General features: G+C 43.5%; 1 protein-coding gene across 1 annotated transcript in view; it reads left to right on the top strand.

Moving 5' to 3' along the window:
* Positions 1–26,958, top strand: part of CARMIL2 (capping protein regulator and myosin 1 linker 2) — a 95,675-nt gene that overhangs the window by 20,706 nt on the left and 48,011 nt on the right. Inside the window, exons 7-21 of the mRNA XM_087729303.1 lie at positions 1,087–1,157; positions 3,709–3,782; positions 4,615–4,690; positions 5,937–6,025; positions 8,318–8,412; positions 9,103–9,189; positions 10,900–11,009; positions 15,984–16,061; positions 16,290–16,366; positions 19,793–19,897; positions 20,046–20,115; positions 21,450–21,531; positions 23,312–23,408; positions 25,168–25,225; positions 25,910–26,082. Of these exons, the coding sequence (XP_087585429.1) occupies positions 1,087–1,157; positions 3,709–3,782; positions 4,615–4,690; positions 5,937–6,025; positions 8,318–8,412; positions 9,103–9,189; positions 10,900–11,009; positions 15,984–16,061; positions 16,290–16,366; positions 19,793–19,897; positions 20,046–20,115; positions 21,450–21,531; positions 23,312–23,408; positions 25,168–25,225; positions 25,910–26,082 (1,342 nt within the window). The remainder of the gene's footprint in view (positions 1–1,086; positions 1,158–3,708; positions 3,783–4,614; positions 4,691–5,936; positions 6,026–8,317; positions 8,413–9,102; positions 9,190–10,899; positions 11,010–15,983; positions 16,062–16,289; positions 16,367–19,792; positions 19,898–20,045; positions 20,116–21,449; positions 21,532–23,311; positions 23,409–25,167; positions 25,226–25,909; positions 26,083–26,958) is intronic.

Raw genomic sequence — 26,958 nt, 5'->3', positions numbered from 1 at the left:
TTAAGCAGATCTGGCTTCCCAGAGCCAAGGTGGCGCAGTGGTTAAATGCAGCACTGCAGGCTACTGCTAGATCAGCAGGTCAGCGGTTCAAATCTCACCGGCTCAGGGTTGACTCAGCCTTCCATCCTTCCGAGGTGGGTAAAATGAGGACCCAGATTGTTGGGGGCAATATGCTGACTCTCTGTAAACCGCTTAGAGAAGCCTGAAAGGCCTATGAAGCGGTATATAAGTCTACTGCTATTGCTATTGCTATTCCCCATTGACTTTGCTTGTCAGAAGGTCACAAAAGTGAATCACGCCACCCCGGGGCATGGCAACCATCATAAATACTGTATGAACCAGTTGCCAAGCGGCTGAATTTTGATCATGTGACCATGGCGGCTGCTGCAAGGGTCATAAGTGGGGGAAACAGTCATGAATCGTATTTTTCAGGGCCGTTCTAACTTTGAACAGTCACTAAACAAACTGTTGTAAGTCAAGGACTACCTGTAATGCAATCTCTGAGGAAGTTCCTTTCATGTCCCTGTTAAGCAAGTGCGACTCTGAGATCCGAATCTGTCTCCCAAATGATCTTGAGGCAACATCAGCTCCAACCGAATTGTACTTGTGTTTAATGTCATTTTTGGGATCTTTAGATTAATTGATGGTTCTCTGTAAAGTTAGGCAAACGCTTCCCCCATCTTCTATAATATTTAGCATCTCCTCACGCTTACAAGGGGACGCAGTGGCTCAGTGGCTAAGACGCTGAGCTTGTCAATCAGAAAGGTCAGCAGTTCGGCGGTTCGAATCCCTAACGCCACGTAACAGAGTGAGCTCCCATGACTTGTCCCAGCTTCTGCCAACCTAGCAGTTCGAAAACATGTAAAAATGAAAATAGAAAAATAAGAACCATCTTTGGTGGGAAGGTAACAGCGTTCTGTGTGCCTTCGGTGTTTAGTCATGCTGGCCACCTGACCACAGAGACGTCATTGGACAGCACTGGCTCTTCGGCTTTGAAATGGAGATGAGCACCGCCCCCTAGAGTCGGGAACGACTAGCACATATGTGCAAGGGGAACCTTTACCTTTACCTTTTACATGCTTACAGGTGGATTCTCAGAGACCTACGCGGCCCTCTGCGATTACAGTGGCCTTTCTGCCCAAGAGGAAATCCAATGGGTAAGGTGGAACGCCAAGAAAGAGACGAGTCATTTTTAGCTCAGCTGCAAACATAAAAAGAAATATTGAGCTTTGTAGAAAAAATGGAGGTAGTGACAGATTTTATTTTCCTGGGCTCCAAGATCACCACAGATGGGGACTAGCCAAGAAATTAAAAGACGCTTGCTCCTGGGGAGGAAAGCTATAAAGGTTTAAGGAATGTTTCCTGGCCCTTGTTGTTTCTGAAACAGCTTCTGAGTATTTCCCTCAAGATGATCTCTTTGGCCCTCTATAATAGCCTTGGCAGGAGCCGAGGTAGCGCAGTGGTTAAATGCAGCACTGCAGGCTACTTCAGCTGACTGCAGTTCTGCAGTTCGGCTGTTCAAATCTCACCGGCTCAGGGTTGACTCAGCCTTCCATCCTTCCGAGGTGGGTAAAATGAGGACCCGGATTGTTGTTGGGGGCAATATGCTGATTCCGTAAACCGCTTAGAGAGGGCTGAAAGCCCTATGAAGCAGTATATAAGTCTAACTGCTATTGCTAGTCTAACTGCTATTGGCAAATCTAGACAGCAGACTAAAAAGCAGAGCCATCACCCTGCCAACAAAAGTGTGTATAGTTAAGGATATGGTTTTCCCAGTTGCAACATATGGCTGTGAAAGCTGGACCATAAGGAAGGCTCATCGCCAAAGAATGGAGGCCTTTGAACTCTGGCGCTGGAGAAGACTCCTGCGAGTCCCTTGGACTGCAAGGTGATCAAACCGGTCCGTCCTAGAGGAGATCAACCCTGACTGCTCTTTAGAAGGCCAGATCCTGAAGAGGGAACTCAAAGACTTTGGCCACCTTTAAAGGCCTCCATTCTTTGTCGCTCAGCCTTCCTTATGGTCCAACTCTCACAGCCATCCATTGCAACTGGGAAAACCAGAGCCTTGACTAGACACACTTTTGTTAGCAGGGTGATGTCTCTGCTTTTGCCCCCCTTATTTGCAGAAATATAAGGTGCTTGGCCTGCTACTCTTAGTACTTTCCCTACTACATTTTTAGCAATATGCCTGCAAACTAGATGTTCTCCCAGGCCTTCAGGTAGGTCCTTTGGGAGCCCATGTCAGTTTTTACAATAGAGGGTTGTACAAATGCATCGGCTCTTCTTTTTGTTATTTTCCATTTTGTGTTTTTCTTCTCATAAACAAACATTGCCTGTACAACTCAGTGAAGCATGGGCAGAAGTAACGTAGGGCTGACTTGTATCTGGCAGCAGAGATGAGTCAGAGGAAGATGGAGAGAAAGTGACAAACAAAGAGTGGGATCATTCAACCTGAACTGCTTCAGAGGAGGAATGAAACAAATGGATTGAGGTCAGAACAGAATAACAGAGGAGGAAGGGATCTCAGAGGTCTTCTAGTCCAGCCCCCTGCTCAAGCAAGAGACCTTATACCATTTCAGACAAGTGGCTGTCCAATCTCTTTTAAAAAGCCTTCAGTGATGAAGCACCCACAACCTCTGGAGGGAAGCTGTTCCACTGATGAATTGTTCTCACTGTCAGGAAATTTCTCCTCAGTTCTAGGTTGCTTCTCTCCTTGATTAGTTCCCACCCATTGCTTCTTGTTCTAGCCTCGGGTGCTTTGGAGAATAGCTTGACTCCCTCTTCTTTGGGGCAGCCCCTGAGATATTGGAACACTGCTATCATGTCTCCCCTGGTCAGTGGTGGGTTTCAAAATTTTTGGGAACCTACTCTGTGGGTGTGGCCTCCTTTGTGGGAGTGGCTTGCAGGCCATGTGACCTGGTGGGAGTGGCTGGCCGGCCATGTGTTTTCTCTCTCTCTCTCTCTCTCTCTCTCTCTCTCTCTCTCTCTCTCTTTCCTTCCTTCCTTTTGTCTCTCTGTCCCTTTTTTCTTTTTTTCTTTCATCTCTCTCACACTCTTTTTCTTTCTTTTTTCTTTTTTTATTTATTTATTTCTTCCTTTCTCTTTCTCTCTCTCTCTGTGTCAGTCAGTCTGTCTGTATGTATGTATGTATGTCTCTCTCTCTCTCTCTTTCTGTGCGTGTGTGTGTGGCAGTGGTGGGTTTCAAAAAATTTTGGAACCTCTTCTGTAGGTGTGGCCTGCTTTCTGGGTCCACTGGTGGAATCTCTTCTAACCAGTTCAGTAGATTTGACGAACTGGTTCTACCGAATAGGTGTGAACTGGTAGGAATCCACCTCTCCCCTGGTCCTCCTTTTCATTAGAAAACCTCTTTTCAATTTTCACTAGGTCGTTTTAAAACACTTGGGTACTCAGCAAAGATAGCGACCAATCACTGATCACAAATCCTTTCTAAAAATATTATTTATATAGTTTCTCTTTGTATACATTAAGTGCTTGGTGAAAAGCATACTGTCTGAGTCAATTTGTTTACATAACGATATTAAAGTCCTAATTTTTACCTCTATTACCCAACCATTGATAAAACAAGTCTCAAGTTCGAAAATATTATGTGTCTTCTTTTTCTTTTATCTTCAATATTAATCTATCCATTTCTGCACAGTCTAATATTTCCTTATTCCCCGTAAGCAAAGTCCTTTTTTCCCCTCCCAGGTTGTGGATAATATTTATCATGCGCGGGGATGCAGAGAATTCAACCTGTTGGATTTCAACCACCTGCCCAGCCAGTGAGTTTCTATAAAAGAATCCTGGGGTAGTGGACGGGCTTGGAGGTGCAAATTGTAGGTTGCCGTTTGTGTAATAGCACTCACAAAAGAGTGTTCAAATAAGTTCAAAGACTTGCAACCCCAATTTCATTTCTTGCTTCAAAAAAATTAGAAGTTGTCTTCAACTTACTGTTGTGGCCTGCCAGTGGCCAGCAGAGATGGCAGCCGATTTGGACAGTGAGGAGGTTGGGGAGGAACATGGCCAGTCCTGGAGTCTGGGGAAGGCTCTGATGAGGGCTCTGTGTTGGAAGCAGAGAGGGGGACAGAGCCCTATGCCAGTTATCAGCTGCCTTCAAAGTCAGACATCAGTGAGGCAGACAAACAGCTGGAGCCTGTTCCCAGTGTGCGCATGTGCAGAGTTGCCAGACGAAGGGAACAGCTAAAGAACAGGGGTCGACTTGGGAGTAAGGCCAGAGGTGGGCAATGAATGGACCCTCCCAGAGGAAATAAAAGGAGCAAAAGGGGAGTGGAGTTTGCAGGAGACAGTTCGTTTAATTGATACGTGATTCTCCGAGACTCCTTGCCAAGACAGCTATCAGCCTGTCCGCTCTCCAAGCCAGATAAGGTCTGTGACTGTAAATCCTCCCTTGAAAGACTTTGCTGGATGTGAATGAACAGAATTCACAGTAAATTAATAAAAGGGTTTTTGGTCGGGACAAGGAGTTTGCTTCATGCTCTTGGGAAGCTTCGGTCAGATCATTTACGACTGCAATTGGGACCAGAATTTCTCTATTTTAACTACAACTCTTTCCAGACGGCACTGAAATTATCTTTGTATATTGTTTTTCTGCAGAGATATTGCTCTTTGTGTGACCAGCTTATCGTTTAATCAGTGGTTTACAAAGCTAAGTTGCAAAGACTTCAAACTGGTGAGTGTAGCAGCCAGCAAAGAGACTTTGGGAAAAAACCCATCTAAATGTGTTTAATCCTAATCAAGTTTAGCACTTTGTATAAAAGCATTTTGATGCGCTATTGTGTGACAAGGGTTACAGTCTTTCTCTGGAATGAAATAGTTTTTTATGTTCCCATAACCAGACCAGGATGAGATAATGATCAGAATGGAAGATGAGAGAGAAGAGGTGAAATTGGATTGAAATGCAATAAGGGCTTTCAATACTGATTATTGATTATTAGACCTGCTTTATACCAGTAAAATATCAAGAAGTGCCTGGCCTTTCTTTGATCACAACTTTCATAACTTGGAAGGAGAACTTTTTCCCTCTGTTTTCGTTTCTTAGTTTTGTCTGCGCGTGGCTCAGTAGTAAAATTCAAAAAAAATTACTACTGGTTTTGTGGCCGTGGCTTTGTCGGCATGGTGTGGTTTTGTGAGGGTGGTATGGCTTTTTGGGCATGGCTTGGTGGGCGTGGCAGGGGAAGGATACTGCAAAATCCCCATTCACGTCACACCTACGTCACACCCACGTCACACCTATCCTCCGTGAGCTGCACTGGCTACCCATTAGTCTCTGGACCCGCTTCAAGGTGCTGGTCGTTACCTATAAAGCTCTACATGGCATCGGACCTGGGTACCTGAGAGACCGCCTCCTGCCGATTATCTCCCAGAGACCAATTAGATCTCACAGGTTAGGTCTCCTCCGGATTCCATCTGCCAGCCAATGCCGGCTGGCGACTCCCCGGGGGAGGGCCTTCTCTGTTGCAGCTCCAGCCCTCTGGAATGACCTCCCCGTGGAGATCCAGACCCTTACTACCCTCCCGGCCTTCCACAAAGCCACCAAGTCCTGGCTGCTCCAGCAGGCTAGGGGGCTTGTGAAACATCCAGCCCCACGGAAATTGTGAATGTTGCATCTTTTTTAAAGTGTTGTCTTTGTCTATTTATCCCCCTTCCCCTGTCTGTTGTGAGCCACCCGGAGTCCTCCGGGAGTGGGCGGCATACAAGACAAATAAAATGAAATGAAATGAAAATTCCCTCCCCACCCCACTAACCTGCTTTCCAGCTCCCTTTTCCTGTGCAGGGCAACAACAGAAGATCAGCTGGGAGGCAGCAGGGGCGGGGCCAGCCTATTAGCCGGTTCTCCGAACTACTCAAAATTTCCGCTACCGGTTCTACCGAACCTGTCAGAACTGGCTGAATACTATCTCTTTTCCTTACAACAGAATCAGGTTATTTTGGAGGAAATCCTTCTGGCCCTGAGAAAATCAGTGACTTTGCAAGAGTTGGAACTGGAAAACTGTGGCTTAAAATGGTAAGCAAAGGTGCTTGAACGGCAGCTTCCTTAGAAATTTAAGAAATAAAATTCTAAGCATGGTAAAAAGGTGGAAGCTTTCTGACAAATTGAGTTTGCATTAGAGTAGCCGACTATGAGATCCCATCATTTAAAGCAACGCTGTAAAAGAAACACTGCAGTTATTCAGAGGTGAGTAAACAATCTTGGAAAATAACCAAACAAAAGAATTCCAACCCATAAAAACAAAACAAAACAATTTAATGAAAGAGAATGAATCATTGCTATTAGTAGCAGCAGCAATAAAATCTGTATACTGGCCGAGTCCCAATGACTCTGGGTAGTTCAACTAATTTTATTTGTTTTAAAACTATAGCAATAGCAATAGCAATAGCAGTAGACTTATATACCGCTTCATAGGCCTTTCAGGCCTCTCTAAGCGGTTTACAGAGAGTCAGCATATTGCCCCCAACAATCTGGGTCCTCATTTTACCCACCTCGGAAGGATGGAAGGCTGAGTCAACCCTGAGCCGGTGAGATTTGAACCGCTGACCTGCTGATCTAGCAGTAGCCTGCAGTGCTGCATTTAACCACTGCGCCACCTTGGCTCTTGCACAAAACTACCTACTTTTACACAAGAGGGACATAGTGGTTCAGTGGCTAAGACGCTGAGCTTGTTGATCAGAAAGGTTGGCAGTTCAACGGTTCGAATCCCTAGCGCCACGTAACAGAGAGAGCTCCTGTTACTTGTCCCAGCTTCTGCCAACCTAGCAGTTTGAAAGCATGTAAAAATGCAAGAAAGAAAATGCCCCCACTAGTACAATGGTTATGAATAAAATTTTAGAAATAGCCGAAATGAATAGACTAACACTGCTGATTAATGAAAAAGAAGACACAGACTTCTATAAAGACTTCTGGGAGAAACTATACAAATGGTTTGATAAGAAAGACAATGAGAATTAAGATATATAAATGAGATATTTTATTAACTTAAAATAACTTAAGGAACAATTTAAAAGAAATCATGATATGCAAAGACTAAGTAACAAATGAGATAAGATATATATTAGAGGTGAGAATTCACCTACAAGTAATATCAATAGACTACAGTGTTGAAAACACTTTGACGATCTGATAGGAAAAATCCGTTATGAATACCTGCATAGAATTAGTAATCTAGCTTCATACTGTTTCTTTTTTTTTTCTTTTTTTCTTCCCTCTTTTCTTTTCCCTTTCCTTTACTTACTTACCTCAGGTAGCTATGTAGATAGGCAAGGTGAGATGAACTATGTATATATATGTATGAACTTTTGCCATTTGCGTTGTAAACATGTAATGAGTTCTATTTCCTTTTTTGTATTTTGTAAACCTTGCCTTTTTTACAACCTTTAATTAAAAAAAATTTAAATTTTTTTTTAAAAAAATGCAAGTAGAAAAATAGGGACCACCTTTGGTGGGAAGGCAACAGTGTTCCATGCACCTTCGGTGTTTACTCAGGCCAGCCACATGACCATGGAGATATCTTTGGACAGCGCTGACTCTTTGGCTTTGAAACGGAGATGAGCACTGCCCCCTAGAGCCGGGAACAATCAGCACATATGTGCGAGGGGAACCTTTACCTTTTACTTTTACACATGGCTACATTATAATTTTGGAGAAACCAGGATACGGTATTTTCAGTTATCCATGTTGTGCACAAATGCAGCCCATCCACCGCACTTAAAAACTCAAGCACTTGTGTAGGCTTAGAAGGACATTCATGGTTCCAGGTTGACTTTAGCTGTTTTTCTAGGTTACGTTTATACGTTAATTGGAAGCCAAATCAGAAATCAATCCTATCCAATTGGACTGCGGTCAACAATTCTGCTCAACCTCCTTGTGACCACAAATCCTTCTTCCAACTTTCCATTGAGTGTACACCAAACCACCATCTGTCTCTCAATCTCAAAGCTGGAAGGGAGGTCAAGGATAGTCCTCAAAGTTATACTTTATGCATGATTGTACGTTTGGTCTCCTTTCCTCCCTTTCTCCTCAACCCCGCCCGGGTTTCATAAATGTTTGATATACTTTGGAAGCACAGAATGAAAGGAAAATCTATTAAATCTGGAATTGTTGTCAAACACTTGAATTCCAAGGACTATCTCCTCATCCATGGTGCTTGAGTTGGGTTGTGAAAAATATGTCATGGATAAGACCCGGCACCTCAAAGGAGGGAGTAAACTCCAGACAACTACAAATATTTGCTTGCAGCCTTGTAGTACATCTCTCGGCAGGGATTCTTTGCTATTGTGTGAAATTGTCTCTCTTTCGCAGTGACTTTGCACAGCAGATGGCCCTCGTCCTTCAAGAGTATCCAGATTCTGCATTAAACAGCCTTAATCTCTCTAGAAACCTCCTGGAGGACCGAGGTAGGATATTCCCAATGTCTCAGCACGTGCTTTGAAGTAGGATTCAGATTCCCATAATCTGGCCATACAAATGGATTAGATACATCACTACTGTTCAGCTTTCTCAACTGTCGTATAATTAAAATAGAATCAAAAAATAGATAGAATCAACTTGCTTCCAGAAGTTGTGAATGCTCCAGCCCTGGAGGTTTTAGGAAGATGTTGGATAACCATTTGTCTGAAGTGGTGTAGGATTTCCTGCCTAAGCAGTGGGTTGGGCTAGAAGACCTTCAAGGTCCCTTCCAACTCTGTTATTCTATTCTATTTGAATTCTATTCTATTCTAAAATGGTATGATAGAAATGGATCTGAAATTGCTGGTGGGATTATATAGCCAGGGCTATGGTGCCATCTTCCTCCACACATCGGAGGGTGCCCACACATGGAGGAGCCTGTGGAGAGTTGGTACTATAGTTAACATGTTGATCAGATCTAGGGAGATTCAGGTTCAAGCCCACATTTAGACATGGAAATCTATTGGGGGAATTTAAGCCAATTACGGCTGGATCTCATATGGGTGTAGGCATCTGTATGAACTGGCTCATGTATCCTTCACAATAAAAGCCTGTGATACAGTATAAACGGACAACTACTAAACATTGGTTTACACCATCTCTATGACTTGTCTATGGCTGACTTACTCTGCCTACAGGTATCATAGCTCTAAGCCAGACCTTCGAGCAAAGGAACAAGGGTTTCCAGTCCTTGATCATCGCAAAGACTTCTGTGACTCAGAAAGGCAAGTCCCATCCTTGTTCTTCTCTCTAAAGCTTCTAATGATGACTCCATCTGTCTGAAATCCACAAACTCTCTTTTTCACTGGATCACTATTGCTGTCCTACTGTGAGATCTATCCAGTGGTGGGATTCAAATTATTTTACTACCAGTTCTGTGGGCGTGTCAAAGTGGGCATAGCAGGGGAAAGATGCTGCAAAATCCCCATTCCCTCCCCAACCCGCTAATCTGCTTTCCAGCTCCATTCTCCTGTTCAGGGCAACAAAAGAAGATCAGCAGGGAGGCAGCAGGGGCGGGGCCAGCCTATTAGCCGGTTCTCCGATTTGCTAAAAATTTCCGCTACCGGTTCTCCAGAACCTGTTAGAACTGGCTGAATGCTATCTCTGGATCTATCACTGTGACTGGGGGCAGTTTAGTTTAGTTTTAGTTTTAGTTTTGGTTTTGGTTTTAGTTTTTAGTTTTTAGTTTTTAGTTTTTAGTTTTTAGTTTTTAGTTTTTAGTTTTTAGTTTTTAGTTTTTAGTTTTTAGTTTTTAGTTTTTAGTTTTTAGTTTTTAGTTTTTAGTTTTTAGTTTTTAGTTTTTAGTTTTTAGTTTTTAGTTTTTAGTTTTAGTTTTAGTTGTTTTAGTTTTAGTTTTAGTTGTTTTAGTTTTAGTTTTAGTTGTTTTAGTTTTAGTTGTTTTAGTTTTAGTTTTAGTTTTAGTTTTAGTTTTAGTTTTAGTTTTAGTTTTAGTTTTAGTTTTAGTTTTAGTTTTAGTTTTAGTTTTAGTTTTAGTTGTTTTAGTTTTAGTTTTAGTTGTTTTAGTTTTAGTTTTAGTTGTTTTAGTTTTAGTTGTTTTAGTTTTAGTTTTAGTTTTAGTTGTTTTAGTTTTAGTTGTTTTAGTTTTAGTTGTTTTAGTTTTAGTTGTTTTAGTTTTAGTTGTTTTAGTTTTAGTTGTTTTAGTTTTAGTTGTTTTAGTTTTAGTTTTAGTTTTAGTTTTAGTTTTAGTTTTAGTTTTAGTTTTAGTTTTAGTTTTAGTTTTAGTTTTAGTTTTAGTTTTAGTTTTAGTTTTAGTTTTAGTTTTAGTTTTAGTTTTAGTTTTAGTTTTAGTTTTAGTTTTAGTTTTAGTTTTAGCTTTAGCTTTAGCTTTAGCTTTAGTTTTAGATTAGATTAGATTAGTGTCATTGCACATCGTATAATGAAAATAAAAGCAATCTTCATTGTACATTATAACTATAAAAATAAAAACACAAACACACATCCTTCACATGCTGTATAATTGAAATTGAAAACCCAATATTGCATTAATATTACACTATACTGTAGAATTCAATATAGTTACTGCCCTGGGATAGAAGCTGTTTTTCAGCCTATTCATCCTTGTTTTTATTATCCTGTACCGTCTGCCAGATGGTAATAGTTTAAAAAAAATGGTGTCCAGGATGAGATCGATGTTTAAGAATGTTTTGAACTTTCTTAAGGCGGTGGGAGCTCTAAAGCTCTTCCAAAGAGGGGAGAGGGCAACCAATTTTACTTGCATAAACTGTAGCTTGTTCAGCTCACAGTATATTGAAATCCAACATTGTGCACATTCCTTCCCCCAAATTTTCTGTAAAATTATTTCTTTGAGAGGAAGTTCCGAAGGAAATTCTCTGTCATGTAATTTGAATAGAGCCTGAAGAATTTCTCTGCCCAGGTGTGTTCTTAACATTATATTTTTGACCGTGTCTTGCTAGGAATGATGGCCTTGTGTCAATCTTTGGTCAACAATGGACAATTCAGAACCAGCCTTTCCCATCTGGACCTCTCTGGAAATCCAGGAAGTTTGTTGGCTGAAGGTGGAAATGTAAGTGTGACTGACCTATGGGAGCAGTTTAACAAGCTTTCAAGAAGAGACTGGACTGCCATTTGTCAGAAATGGTGTAGGGTCTCCTAGTTGGGCAGGGGGTTGGGCTAGATGACCTACAAGGTTCCTTCCAACTCTTTCAATCTGTATTGTATTAAATAATCCTGCCTTCTTCACTCCTTAGAACAGAGAGAAACAGATAATCCTAGTTCTCAGGTGAGTTTTGTTAAATGGGTTGTGAGTTTTGCCCCAATTGATGACTTTTACGACTTTTCTTGCCACATTCGTTAAGTGAACCACTGCGATTGTTAAATGAGTAACACCATTGTTAAGTGAATCTGGCTTTCCCATCGGTTAGAAGGTCACAACAGCGGATCACGTGATCACCTGAGACGCTGCAACATGTGAACCTTTTGTCAGGCATCTAAATGTAAATCACATGATACGCGGGGATGCTGTAACAGTCATAAGCGTTGTCGCCCACCAGCAGTCAGTGGAGCTGGTGGCAGACTCAGGCAGTGAAGAGGTGGGGGAGAAACATGGGCCAGTCCTGGAGTTTGGGGAAGGCTCTGATGAGGGCTCTGTGTTGGAAGGAGAGATGGGGCCAGGGCCGTCCGACAATTATCAGCTGCCTTTGGAGTTGGAGATCAGTGGGGCAGAAGAACAGCTGGAGCTTGTTCCCGATGTGCGCGTGCGCAGAGCTGCCAAGAGAAGGGAACAGTTAAGGAACAAGGGCTGACTCAGGAGTAAAGGTACAGGTGGATGGTGAATGGCCCTTCCCATAGGGAATAAGGAGGAGCAAAAGGGGAGTGGAGTTCGCAGTGGACAATTAATTCTATTCATTAGTGTGAAGATTTATTCCTGACTCTCAGAGACTCCTTGCCAAGTATTTTCTTGTACAGCGTTGCATTTGGAAGATATCGGCCTGGCAGGTCTCCAAGCCTGATAAGGTCTGTGGTTGTAAACTCACCCTTGAAAGACTGTTTGCCGGGACTTTGCTGGATGTGAATGAGTGGAATTCACATTAGCTTAATAAAAAGGGGTTTTGTCGGGACAAGGAGTCTGCTTGGTGATTTGGTGAAGCTTAGGTCAGAACAATAGGTATGAAAAATGGTCATGTCCCCTTTTTCAGTGCCGTTTTAGCTAAGCAAACTGTTGTAAGTTGAGGACTACTTGTAGTAAGGATTAGATGGGAAATGAAACCTGTGTGATGAAAAGACAAATTAAGTCTGTGTTATGTGGTGATTGGTGGCAGTTAAATAACTGATACGCTTTTGTCTGGTTATAGCCAAAGGCACTGCAATTCAAGCATACGAAAGGAATGTTAAAATGCAGAGGCATTTCAGTTTAATTGCTCCCAAACCAATAAAAGGAGATTTCAAAACATAAAACCATTTCACATGCTCATATCCTTTGCACTCAACTGTATCCCACAAGAGAAAAATTGCTCTCAATTTTCTGGCTATTACAGCAAACTTTGCAGCCAGCTCAGTGACTACATAGTTTTCACCCATCAGAGATTTTATGTCTATCAGTATCTGAGGAGCCGTTCTAATTGTTTACAAAACGTTCCTTGTAGAATTGACACATAATTGGTGAAAGAGTAAATAAGGCAAAATATTTGTGGTTTCCCCCCCAATGAAAGAGAGATGACATTCACAGTTCACTGGTTTTGCTTGTACACCTGAAACAATTTCCCTACTAATTAAATAGAATTGTGGTGGGAGATAGAACTGGTATGGCTTTTTAAATGTTATCTTTTAAACTGAATTTATGCCATGGGTCATTTGATCAATGCTGTGATAGTTTTAATATTGTTCCACCCGCTACCATCTTGCTTATCTAGGTAAGACAGTGGATTGAGAGCCTGCACTTTGTGGTGTGACACAATCAAGTCCATATTTAGTTCATTCCTTACAAGTAAAGGGGAATATTTTAGTGAATTAAGATCACATTTAATGGCTGAAGAATTGAGAAGTGAGATAATGACCAGATCATTCATCGTGTTGTTGTTGTTAGTTGCAAAATCGTGTCCGACCCATCGCGACCCCATGGCCGACGTTCCTCCAGGCCTTCCTGTTCTCTAGCATCCTCTGGAGTCCATTTAAGCTCACGCCTACTGCTTCGGTGACTCCATCCAGCCACCTCATTCTCTGTCGTCTCCTTCTTTTGCCCTCCATCTTTCCAAGTATTAGGTTCTTCTCCAGTAAGTCCTTCCTTCTCATTAGGTGGCCAAAGTACTTGAGTTTCCTCTTCAGGATCTGGCCTTCCAAAGAGCAGTCACGGTTGATCTCCTCTAGGACTGACCGGTTGGATCGCCTTGCAGTCCAAGGGACTCGCAGGAGTCTTCTCCAACACCAGAGTTCAAAGGCCTCCATACTTTGGAGCTCAGCCTTCCTTATGGTCCAACTTTCACAGCCATCCATTGCAACTGGGAAAACCACAGCATCATGAATGACTATACATCATTCATCATAGTGAAGCCAACGAAGAGTTTGATTTTTTTTTAAAAAAAAATCTATTTTAAAATCTTGTGCTATAAATTAAATCAGCACCACTGATTTTAAACAGTCACATGGCCAAAATTCAGCAGAAGGTTTCTTTAAATGTCAGTCCCAAAAATGATTGACCATTGTGTCACGTTGCACCCTTTCTTAAGCTGCCCCAACCTTAAAATCTTTTGGGTCTGTAAAGATAGTTCCATGAAGGCTGGAAACATCACTATGATGCTCAAGCAGAATTATAATCTCATAAAATCATTTCACAGCAGGCTCCATTTCTGAACGCTTCAGGGGTAGGTAATATTAGAATAGAGTAGAATAGAATAGAATAGAATAGAATAGAATAGAATAGAATAGAATAGAATAGAATAGAATAACAAAGTTGGAAGAGCTGAGGTGGCGCAGTGGTTAGGGTGCTGTACTGCAGGCCACTTCAGCTGACTGTTATCTGCAGTTCAGCGGTTCTAATCTCACCGGCTCAAGGTTGACTCAGCCTTCCATCCTTCCGAGGTGGGTGAAATGAGGACCCAGACTGTGGGGGCGATATGCTGACTCTGTAAACCGCTTAGAGAAGGCTGAAAGCCCTATGAAGCGGTATATAAGTCTAACTGCTATTGCTATTGCTAAGGGACCTTAGAGGTCTTCTAGTCCAACCCCCTGCTCAAGCAAGAGACCTTATACCATTTCAAACAAGTGGCTGTCCAATCTCTTTTAAAAAGCCTCTAGTGATGGAGCACCCACAACTTCTGGAGGGAAGCTGTTCCATTGATTAATTGTCCTAACTGTCAGGAAATTTCTCCTCAGTTCTAAGTTGCTTCTCTCCTTGATTAGTTTCCACCCATTGCTTCTTGTCCTGCCCTCAGGTGCTTTGGAGAATAGTTTGAGTCCTTCTTCTTTATGGCAGCCCCTGAGATATTGGAATACTGCTATCATGTCTTCACTGATCTTTCTTTTCATTAAACTAGACATAGCCAATTCCTGCAACCATTCCTCATATGTTTTAGTCTCCAGTCCCCTAATTATGTACAGGTGGTCCTTGACTTATAACCATTTGTTTAGCAACCGTTTGAAACTTACCATACAACAGAAATGAAAAAAAGTGACTTGCAATCAGTCCTGACGCTTATAGCCATGTAATCAAAATTTGGATTTATTTATTTAGAAAATTTATATTTTCTGCCTAATTGCACACGGCGACACAAGGAGGCTTACAAGAATATAAAAGCTCCATATAAAGGAAATAATAATAATAAAAGGGAAAATAATAAAATAATAAAAAAAAACATCCACTCCTCCGTGACAACACACAATCAATTCAACCATTTAATGGACTCCATCCCACTCTGGGTTCCCGAGACCCACTGGCAAAATTATGTTTTCAGGGCCTTCCAAAAGAGGGTTAGAGTGGGGGGCCATTTTAATCATCAACTGGGGGGGTGTGAAGTTCCAGAGAGAGGGAGCCACGACAGAGAAGGCCCTTCTTCTGGGTCCCACCCGGTGTATCTCCTCAGGGGACGGGACCCGTTGGGGACAGGAACCACAACATTCCTTGCCTCCCTGCTTTAGTGGGGAGTAGATGTTTGGCAACTGGCAATACAGCATCCCAGGATCATGGGATCACCATTTGCGACCTTCCCAGCTGGCTTCCAACAAGCATAACCAATGGGGAGAGCCAGATTTGCTTAATGACCACAGGATTCACTTAAGAACTGCAGCGATTCGTTTAACAACGATGGCAAGAAGGGCAGTAAAATCGGGCAGCACTCACTTAAGAATCGCCTTGTTTAGGCATGTGTTGTGGCCCGGCAGGAGCCGTTGGAGCTGCCGCCAGACTCCGACAACGAGGGGTCTTATGAGTCAGCCCTGGAGGAGGTGGAGGACCCTGGACAGGGTTTCGACTCTGAGCAGGGCAAGGAGAGACTGGTTGGCCACCAGGTGGTGTCTGAGTCTTGGATCAGTGGGGCAGAGACAAACGTGAGTGATCCAGAAAACACCTGTGAGCTGTTACAGGATGCACGCCGTCGAAGGGCTACTCGGCATTAAGAACAACGGAGTAATTACAAGAGGTGATTACGCTCAGCTGACGCTCATTAAGATCCTCTCCTAGTTATAAAAGAGACTGCTTGTGCCATGCCCTTCTGCAGAAGTCAACGTTAAGGATGAACAAGAAACAAACTTGGCAGGCTGGATTGCTGCCAGAGTTTGTTTGCATTGCTGCCAAGTTTTGTAGGACTTGCTGCCAGAGTGCTTATCTCCTTGTTTATGTGGCTTGCAGCCAACAAGAGTCTGGACTGATTAAAAGAAACATTCTCATTTACGTTGGTTTCGGCTTTCGTTCCTGGACGGAGGAGGGGGGTCAGAACAGGCATGGAAAAATTCTGGCCCTGAATTGTGGTTGTATGTTGACATCATAGAAGTTATTGACAAGAGCACATTAGCAATTTCTCTTTGCATCTGTCTCTTTTTTTCCCAGGGCTTGTTTTCCTTCCTGAATGAGCCAAATGCTTTGGGTCATCTCGATCTCTCTGGGTCAGACTGTGCTCTGGACATGGTGAGCAACTACTGTAGCAACCATTGTTTCCGATCCTCCAGGGATGTGTGATATTCTGTCCTTTTATTTTGGCATCATTTTGGTGAAATCCATCATGACTGCAAAGATTGTCATGAACCCCTGTAGTAAAAGGACAGGGAACCCTCGTTCTGTTAAGCCAGCCAGCTGCTCCGTGAGTTGACTTGTTTCTCCCCATGTCCCTGGCTATTTTTATTTTCCTCTTGCCAGCTCTTTGGTGCCTTGGCCGGTGGATGCTGTGTAAACCTGACTCATCTGAATATCTGCAAGAACGTTTACTCTCACAAGTAAGAGCCTGACATGTTTTGCTAAACTTCTCCGGCTGTGCTGTGGCCCACCAGTAACCAGCAGAGCTGGCAGCAGATTCGGACAGTGAGAAGGTTGGAGAAGAACATGGGCCAGTCCTGGAGTCTGGGGAAGGCTCCGATGGTGACGGCTCTGTGTCAGAGGCAGAGAGAGAACCAGGGCCGTATGCCAGTTATCAGCTGCCTTCAGAGTACGACATCAGTGAGGCAGACGAACAGCTGGAGCCTGTTCCCAGTGTGCGCATGAGCAGAATTGCCAGACGAAGGGAACAGCTAAAGAACAGGGGTTGACTTGGGAGTAAGGTCACAGGGGATGGTGATGGCCCTTCCCAGCAGAAATAAAAGAGAAGCGAAAGGGGAGTGGAGTTTGCAGGAGACAGTTAGTTTGCTTAATTAATACATGACTCTCTGAAACTCTTTGCCAAGTTCTGCAGATATCACCTGGCAGCTCTCCAAGCCAGATAAGGTCTGTGGCTGTAAATCCTCCCTTGAAAGACTGGATGTGAATGAGAAGAATTCAAAGTAAATTAATAAAAGGGTTTTTTGTCAGGACAAGGAGTTTGCTTAATGCTCTTGGGAAGCCTTAGTCAGAACAGGCTGGGGGGACAGGTTGGTGAAGGGGGTGGCCTGCCAGTCACCAGCAGAGTCAGTGTCATGTAGTAAACCGGTACAGAACTGGTAGTAAAAATGCTACTAGTAGTAGAAAAAAATGCTTTAATTTTTTTAAAAAATTTTTTAAAACCACAGCTAATCTTCAGAACTTTTTAAAAACTTTTTTAAAGTATCTTTTTTTACTACTGGGCAAAATGCTAAAAAAATAGTTTAAAAAATAGGTTCCAACGATCAACTGTGACAATCGGCTGTGCCGATTGTTGGAACCTTTTTGTGTGTGTGTGAAGTCCAGCTGCTTTTGCATTGTGTGTGAGTCAGTTGTGTTATTTTTGTGTAAAGTGTGATAGTCGGTTTTTGAACTCTCTGTGACTCTGTGAGGTTCCTGCTTGTTTCCCACCTGGTCACATGACTACCAAGCCACACCCACCCAATCACATGATCCCCAAGCCACGCCCACAGAATTGGTAGGGAATTTTTTTGAATTTCACCACTGCTTTAGAATGGGGCTGGGGCTGGGGGTGGGGGGAACTAGAACACATATGATCCATCATTTTGAAGCAGGATGAAGGTGCTTTCCATTTTAAAATTACTTTTGGCTTCCGAGATCTCCAAAGGGTTAAACTGGAGATGGAGGCCCAAAATTATTTCAGAATTTTAATCAAACTGGCTCTCCGCTGCATAAAAGATTTGCCTTGCACCTGATGCAAGCTGGAGCTCTGATCTTGAGGATGTAATCATGGTACGTGTTTGTAATGTAGATCTTGAGAATAATCTCTGCCAGAATTTGCATTTGCACATTAAATCTTGGCGGTCCAGAACCATTTGCGTCCCCAAGACACAGTCTACAGTAGCAATATTTCTTCTACGCAGCTTCATGCCACCAACATCTTCTACTTGGTCTCTACAAGCCTTTCGTGCTTCGTAGGGAGCTGCCAAGCAACCGTTGACAAATGCCTTATTACTGAGACAAGAAAAAGGGTTGCTCTCTCTCTCTCTCTCCAGATTGTTAAGCTGGGAGCAACTCTGTGCAAGAACGGCAATAGCCACCAGGCTGTGAAATTTGAAAAAGTGATGGATGAATCTATTCATTTTTATTTCCATCCTTTTTTTTTCAGTCTTCTGTTGATCTGGTTAGAGCAGGGGTCCTCAGAGTTTTTAAACAGGGGGCCAATTCACGGTCCCCCCTAGACAGTTGGGGGGCTGGACTGGGTGGGTGGGCGTGGCTAAGTGGTCAGGTGACTGGATGGGTGTGGCCCAGTGGTGGGTTTCAAAAATTGTTCAAACCTACTCTGTGGGTGTGGCCTCCTTTATGGGAGTGGCTTGCCGCCCATGTGACCAGATGGGAGTGGCTTGCCGCCCATGTGACCGGATATGAAGATGCTGACGACACTTGTCAGAACCACCTTAAATTACCTCACACACAGCACTGGCATGCATAAGAATAGGATGTCAACTTGTTTTTTACAAGGCATCTTTGGTTTGCGTTAAAACAACTTCAACACACGCAATGTTCTGATTGCACCACAAACGCAGGAGTCATCCTTACCTTTCACAGAGGCACTGAGTTTTATAAATATGAGCATGATTGTGTAGAATAATCATATCCAAAGACCAGTGATGGGTTTCAAAAAATTTTGGATCCTCTTCTGTAGGTGTGGCCTGCTTTCCGGGTCCACTGGTGGAACCTCTTCTAACCGGTTCGGTAGATTTGACCATCCAGTTCTACCGAATAGGTGCGAACTGGTAGGAACCCACCTCTGGTGTGGCCAATTTAGTAGTCCATTAAAGAATACACACAAATTAACCTTTAGTTTCTTATGCTCATGCTTATGAATGAATTGTTTCCCTGCAAAAGCCCACTCCCTGTTCGGTCTTCTTTTGTTTCCCATGGGAAGGGCCAAACGCCTCCAAGGTGTGGCTTTACTCTTCAGCCAATCCTGCTTCCTTAGTTGTTCTTGTCTTCTGGGTTTGTGGTACTCAATTACTGCCATTTCCTGGAAGAGATGCGATTGCTATCCAAGAGTTGGTGGCTCCTCACATAATTTTTTTTTATTGAATTTTTTTGGAAAAAAAAGGCTTTTACAAATATTTACCTCCCCTCCCCCACCCTCCCCACCCAGACCCAACCCCCCCCCCAACCTCCCCCCCCCTGACTTCCCAGAACAAATACAGGGTATAAATCTTTAACAAAGATGTTCTAAAATAAACTTTTTTAAAAAAAGTTAGTATCATCTTTCATATGAGCTTTAACTCCTCTTTTGTTAGGCTAACTCTAAACAGATTATATCATTCCTTCTTCAGTTATAAACTATCTGGAATTTCTTAGTCTCATATTTATTTTGAATATAGTCAATCCATCTTCTCCACTCCAGTTTATATTTCTCATTTGAGTGGTCCTTAAGATATGCTGTTATTTATAGCAATAGCAATAGTTAGGCTTATATACCGCTTCATAGGGCTTTCAGCCCTCTCTAAGCGGTTTACAGAGTCAGCATATTGCCCCCAACAACAATCTGGGTCCTCATTTTACCCACCTCGGAAGGATGGAAGGCTGAGTCAACCTTGAGCCTGGTGGGATTTGAACAGCCAAACTGCTGAACTGCAGTCAGCTGAAGTAGCCTGCAGTGCTGCATTTAACCACTGCGCCACCTCGGCTCTTCCATTTTAGCCATCTCTGCTAAGTTTGTAACTTTTAATGTCCATTCTTGAATAGTAGGCAAATCTTCCTTCTTCCAGTATTGCGCCACCAACCGTCTTGCTAAAATTTAGGAGCCAACCATTTTTTTTCCTCCTCAGAAAATCCAGAGGTGATCCTTTTGCAATCAGCCAGTTCTTCAGCCAGGCCTCTGCTCTACAACACGTTTCCTTTTCTGGAACCAAGCTTCCACCAGAGGCTCTAAGGTAAGGGAGAATTGAAAACTTTGAGCTCTCTGAGGGAAGAGACAGAAATATGAAATAGGGGCCACGACATGGAACAAACTGCATTGAGGAATGTGTCAAGGAGAGAGTTGGCTAATTCTCCGCTTGTTTCCTTTTTGGGTTTTCTCAGATCTTTGCTTCAGGCTTTAGCCAACAACACCCAACTGAAGACCCTGTGCCTGGACCTCAGTAGCTGTGAGGTAAACAGTGATTTCCTAGGAAGCTGTTCTGATTGATGGTAGAAGAGCCAGTTCCAGAAATTTGAAGGGAAAAAGCTGGAAATACACAGGGAACACAGTATTACAGTTCCCCTTCTCCCCTTGAGATTCATCAGGGAGACTAAGGGGAAGTCATTCTATGGAGATTCTCAGTCAACCAGGTCACAGTTGTCCCAAAGGGGCTTTTTAAAGAGGCAACTGGACTTTCTGTTTTTTCTTTGAAGACGTTTCATTCTAAATGTATTTCCCGTCACGGAGAAGACTGGGCTTCCAAGATTCCATTAGGCAGATGCCATTTCTTTTTTTTCTTTTTTTGCAAAAAATTGCATGCCGATAGCCTTTTTGTTATTTAAATTGAGCCAAACAGAAAAGGTTTGTTTAGAAAGATTGTGTTTTAATCAGTTTTACTCATTAAAGCAACCGCCTCTTTTTTCAGGTTGGTCTGGGGGAAAAAGTGCGCCTGCTTTAATGAAAAACGATTTTAAAAGCTATGCAAAGTTTATGCAAAGTTTATGCAAAGTTTTTGCAAAGTTTTTGCAAAGTTTATGCAAAGTTTATGCAAAGTTTATGCAAAGTTTATGCAAAGTTTATGGCACGTGTGCAATGGCTACAATACTTCTTTTGAATCATTGGGGGGGGCTACTTCAGGGGGGGCGGCTGGGGGTCCACACGGGTTTGGGTGATCCTCTAGCTAGGATTCTGCCCAGTTCAGCAAACCTCCAAATAGCTGGCCATGCCCACCCCACACCTCCCACCCACCCTGATCCTCCCAGGAGTCTCCATGCAGCCCGTTCATCATGCCAGGTAAGTGCAGGGCCCACGCAGAGGCCCTGGAGAGGGAGAAAAATAGGCCTACAGGTCCGTTTCTGGCCTCAGGAGGGCCTCTGGAGCCTGGGGGAAGCAGTTTTTGCCCCCCCCCCCCCCCGAGGCTCAAGGAAAGCACCTCAACCCCCACCGTGATGCAGGAGGCCGACTAGGCCATGTCCGCCATAACTACGCCCACCCAGTAATGTGGCAGTGAAGCCATTGCTGCAATTTTTGAAGCCTACCCCTGGGCTATGTCTGCCATGAGAAAAAGAGACCGGTTGAATTTGGAAGATTGGCTCTACTATTTGTTCCTAGTCATAATAATTCCGTGCACCCTCCACGTTGGGAGATATCTGTCAATAGATATAAGCTGCTTTCAATGGCTGCAGAGAAGATAGATTGATTTTAGAAGCTTCTGAAGATTAAATGGATCGTGGTTTTTCTGAATAGCTCATTGTTACTACAACAAAACTATCTGACCCTCACTTACTATGATCTTCATTCCATAGCTGAGCTCGGCAGGAGCCCAAGTGATCCAGGATCTGATATCAGATGCCAGTTCAATCTGTGACTTGAATTTGTCAGACAACGGTAGGTCTATTTGTTCTCTGCCAGCCTGTTGAGATAATAAGAGGAGGGTGATGTTTCCTACATTTTTCATCCTGACATTAACCCAAGCGGTTGTCGCTGTATCTGGATGGTGGTCAGTCCAATAATCTGTGGAGACTCTAGAAAGAGTGCAGAGAAGAGCAACAAAGATTATTAGGGGACTGGAGGCTAAAACATATGAAGAATGGTCGCAGGAACTGGGTATGTCTAGTTGAATGAAAAGAAGGACATGGGGAGACATGAAAATCTACTTTCCTAATTGAAAGCCAGAAAGATACGATACAATACAATACAATACAATACAATACAATACAATACAATACAATACAATACAATACAATACAATACAATACAATACAATAGCAGAGTTGGAAGGGACCTTGGAGGTCTTCTAGTCCAACCCCCTGCCTAGGCAGGAAACCCTATACCGTTCCAGACAAATGGCTATCCAACATCTTCTTAAAGACTTCCAGTGCTGGGGCATTCACAACTTCTGGAGGCAAGTTGTTCCACTGATTAATTGTTCTAACTGTCAGGAAATTTCTCCTTAGTTCTAGGTTGCTTCTCTCCTTGATTAGTTTCCACCCATTGCTTCTTGTTCTGCCCTCAGATGTTTTGGAGAATAGTTTGACTCCCTCTTCTTTGTGGCAACCCCTGAGATATTGGAAGACTGCTATCATGTCTCCCCTAGTCCTTCTTTTCATCAGACTAGACATACCCAGTTCCTGCAACAGTTCTTTGTGTGTTTTAATCTCATCTGCTTGCTTTTTTGAGACTGGGAAAGGAAGGGAAATCCACCGTATTTTTCGAAGTATAAGATGGAACTTCCCCCCCCACACACACACACACAAAAAAAGAGGGTGAAAATCTGGGTGTGTCTTATACACTGAGTAGAGCATTTTTGAAGAGCCGAGGTGGCACAGTGGTTAAATGCAGCACTGCAGGCTACTTCAGCTGACTGCAGTTCTGCAGTTCGGCTGTTCAAATCTCACCGGCTCAGGGTTGACTCAGCCTTCCATCCTTCCGAGGTGGAAGGACCCGGATTGTTGTTGGGGGCAATATGCTGACTCTGTAAACTGCTTAGAGAGAGCTGAAAGCCCTATGAAGTGGTATATAAGTCTAACTGCTATTGCTATTGCTATTGCTATTGCTATTGCTATTTTGGCCTCCCAAAACCTTTTGCAAAAATGGATGTGCAGAGGGTTTGAGAGGCCTGCAAAGTGCTCCTGGGGGCTGGGGAGGGCAAAAACGAATGCAAAATGGGATGTTTTTTGCTCGTTTTTGCCCCCACAGCCCCCAGGAGCACTTTGCAGGCCTCCCAAACTTTCTGCATGCCCCATTTTCCACAAAAAAAATGAGGTGTGCAGAGGGTTTGGGAGTTCTGCAGAGCACAAAAACATTTTTTTAAAAATTTACCTCTTGAAAATCTTGGTGCGTCTTATACTCCAGTGTGTCCTATCGTCCAAAAAATATGGTATTTATTTTTAAATGACTATGGCCTTTGTTCCTTTAATGTCTCTGGCCGGCTTCCAAACATTCAATAAAAGCCTAATAGTAAAATCTCATTTTAAAAAACCCACCCTAAAACACCAAGAATAGCCTTGCCATTTTATGAATAGTCCTTCTCCCATAAAAGCCATTGGGGAGAAGAAGCCCATGGCATATCCTCAGCATTTCCGGAGTGTCCAATGGGCTCAAAACATTTACCTCCTCCTGAATGAGACACCTGTGTGGTTCCTGCCTGCATGCCTCTTTTCTGCAGGCTTTGATTCGGACATGGTGACGCTGGTTTTGAGCCTCAACCGAAGCAAATCCATTAAGCATGTCGCATTAGGGAAGAACTTTAACATCCAATCAAGGTAAGCATTCAGCACCCTCTTGGCATTAAAAGAAGGCAAGCCCAAAATAAGATAGCATTGCCATGCTTTGGGTAAGAGCAGATCAGAGATGGGTTCCTACCAGTTCGCACCTATTCGGTAGAACCGGTTCATCAAATCTACCGAACCGGTTAGAAGAGGCTCCACCAGTGGACCCGGAAAACAGGCCACACCTACAGAAGAGGTTCCAAAAAATTTTGAAACCCACCACTGGTCCTTGGATAGGATTATTCTACACTATCATGCCCATATTTATAAAACTCAGTGCCTCTGTGAAAGGTAAGGATGACTACTGCGTTTGTGGGGCAATCAGAACATTGCGTGTGTTGAAGTTGTTTTAACGCAAACCAAAGATGCCTTTTAAAAAACAAGTTTACATCATATTCTTATGCATGCCAGTGCTGTGTGTGAGGTAATTTAAGGGGGTTCTGACAAGTGTCGTCGGCATCTTCATATCCGGTCACATGGGCGGCAAGCCACTCCCATCCGGTCACATGGGCGGCAAGCCACTCCCACAAAGGAGGCCACACCCACAGAGTAGGTTCGAACAATTTTTGAAACCCACCACTGGAGCAGATCCATCCACAGGATAGGCATCAGTGGTGGTATTTTTTTAAAAAAATATTTGTTTTGTTAAGCATGTATAAGATAATAGATATAAGTACATACTTTCATGAATACATGAAATGGATTCGAATAAATGGGGTTGTTAGGACAGGAACGATTGGCACATTGGTGCGCTTATGCACGCCCCTTACAGACCTCTTAGGAATGGGGTGAGGTCAACAGTAGACAGTCTAAGGTTAAAGTTGTGGGGGTTTGGGGAAGAAACCACAGTCAGGTAGTGCATTTTAGGCATTGACCACTCTGTTGCTGAAGTCCTATTTTCTGCAATTGAGTTTGGAGTGGTTTACTTTAAGTTTGTATCGATTGTGTGCTTGTGTATTGTTGTGGTTGAAGCTGAAGTATTCATTGACAGGTAGAACATTGTAGTAGATAATTTTACGTACTACGCTTAGGTCAGACCGAAGGCGGCGAAGTTCTAAGTTGTCTAAGCCCAAAATTTGAAGCCTGGTGGCATCAGGGATTCTGTTGCAAGCAGAGGAGTGGAGGACTCTTCCCGTGAAATATCTCTGAACTCTCTCAATTGTATAAATGTCCGATATGCAGTGCGGGTTCCAGACAGATGAGCTGTATTTGAGAATTGATCCAGCAAATAGCCCGAACCAGTAGCGGAAATCGCGGATGGCCCCGCCCACTCGCCCCCAGCTCTACGGTGTCCCATTTAGGCCCTATTTTCACCAAAACGCATGCACGGAAGTCTATGCACATGTTTGGAAGTGTCACGTGCAAGTGGCACATTTGCGAACCGGTAGGGAAGGGAAGTGAATCCTACCCCTGATAGGCATCATAATGAAAAATAGTCTGCTGATGATGAGAATTTGAAACAAAGACCTGATGCTCAACTGAACACCTGGTCACATAGCAAAGAAGTTGTTTCTATTGCACGCAATTGTTCAGGGTTCGAAAAATGTAAGTTTTAAAGGAAGAAAGGTTACGGCTCTTGCAAGATTAGAACAACTTCAGTTCTCCAGGCCCAAGCAGAAAGTGTTTTATAGCACTTGAAGCTTCTCCATCAGATCAATCTACTGGGGCAATTGGAGACCTCTTACAGGAGATTGAATTATATGAATTAAAACTCAAAGAGTTGTCAACTCCTTTTGTTTTTTAATTCCCTTAGAGAGACTCTAGTGGACACCTTGCACCGGATTGTTCAACTCACTCAGGATGAAGATTGTGTAAGTGAGACTTTAAAAAGAAAAAGAAAGCTTCATTGTTTATAGTATCTCATCATCTTATCGGCGTCCCTATTTTTATAAATTTGAAGTCTTACAGTCTGTGTCTATTTGATAGCAAGCGGATCATTAAAATATAATCTGCTTTCAAAGTTTGAATCACAGACCAGATCAATTTTGTACGGTGTGCTAGAGACCAGGGGTGTCAAACTCGCGTTGTCATAGAGGCGTCGTATGACCCATCGTGACTTTTTCCCCTTTGCTAAACCAGGAGTGGGAGTGGCTAGAGCGTGGTGCATCTGGCCCTCGGGCCGTGAGTTTTGACAGTCCTATGCAGGGGTGGGTTTCTCACCCCGTTCCAACCGGTTCGGTTGGAACGGGGCCGGCGGCGTCCTCGTGCATGCACGCGGTGCACACATACGTACTAGCATCTGTGCGAGGCTCCAGCTGCTCCTGGAGGATCGTGCAGGTGCTGTATGCGTCCTGCGCATGCGTGGAAGCGCAGAACTTGTCAAAACCGGGTAAGGAACGCGGGCGGGCGGGTGGACCCTTCGCCGTTCCTGGAAGTTACTTACTTCCAGGTTCACCGACCAACTGGTTCGCAGGGACCGCCGCGAACCGGTTGAAACCCACCCCTGGTCCTATGCTACAGTAATATGGTTTCTGCTTTGTTTGATTTTATTTCAGTCAATTGAATCTGTATCAGTCGCTGAATCACGCCTGAAGCTGAGAACCAACATTCTCCTGGCTGGTTTAGGGAGCAACAGCCATCTTGTGGCCTTGGATATCAGCGGCAATGCCATGGGAGACTTGGGAGCCAAAATACTAGCCAAAGCTTTGTCGGTGAATAAAACTCTCAGGTGTGTTGGACTTCCTCTCTATCAATTGATGAAAGCGTGAGAAGACAGAATAATTTCTTGTTTGCCAAAGAGATAGTCAAGCTTTGTCTCTGACATGTCAAGGTAGAAGAGTTGAGGGGCAAGACTATGTCAGCAAAAGTTGATTGACTAAACTGGTTGAGTTTAAAAGCCTGAATAGAGCTTAGGGCTTAGTAACATGGGTGGAACACCAGCAGAAAGCCTCAAGGCTATTGTTGTTGTCATTGTTAGTCACAAACTCATGTCCGACTGATCACGACCCCATGGACAACATTCCTCCAGGCCTTCCTGTCCTCTACCATCTTCTGGAGTCCATTTAAGCTCACGCCAACTGCTTCGGTGACTCCATCCAGCCACCTCATTCTCTGTCGTCCCCTTCTTCTTTTGCCCTTAATCAAGAATTAGGCTCTTCTCCAGGGAGTCCTTCCTTCTCATTAGGTGGCCAAAGTATTTGAGTTTCCTCTTCAGGGTCTGGCCTTCCAAAGAGCAGTCAGGGTTGATCTCCTCTAGGGCTGACCGGTTGGATTGCCTTGCAGTCCAAGGGACTCGCAGGAGTCTTCTCCAGCACCATCGTTCAAAGGCCTCCATTCTTTGGTGCTCAGCCTTTCTTATGGTCCAACTTTCACAGCCATACATTGCAACTGGGAAAACCATAGCCTTGACTAGACGCACTTTTGTTGGCAGGGTGATGTCTGCTTTTTAGTATGGGGTCTAGATTTGCCAATTGTAGAGGGCCAAAAAGATCATCTTGAGGGAAATACTCAGAAGCTGTTTCAGAAACAACAAGGGCCAGGAAACATTCCTTAAGCCTTAAAAAAGGTGAAAGGGTAAGAAGGAGGTGAGCTCATTCTTGACTTC

The sequence above is a fragment of the Thamnophis sirtalis genome, unplaced genomic scaffold (genome assembly GCF_051295495.1).
Source record: "Thamnophis sirtalis isolate CommonGarterSnake01/CBP01778 unplaced genomic scaffold, rThaSir2_p1.2 scaffold_14, whole genome shotgun sequence".
NCBI lineage: Eukaryota > Metazoa > Chordata > Lepidosauria > Squamata > Natricidae > Thamnophis > Thamnophis sirtalis.
Note: the sequence above shows the minus strand (reverse complement) of the source record. Positions and strands in the feature narration are given on the sequence as shown.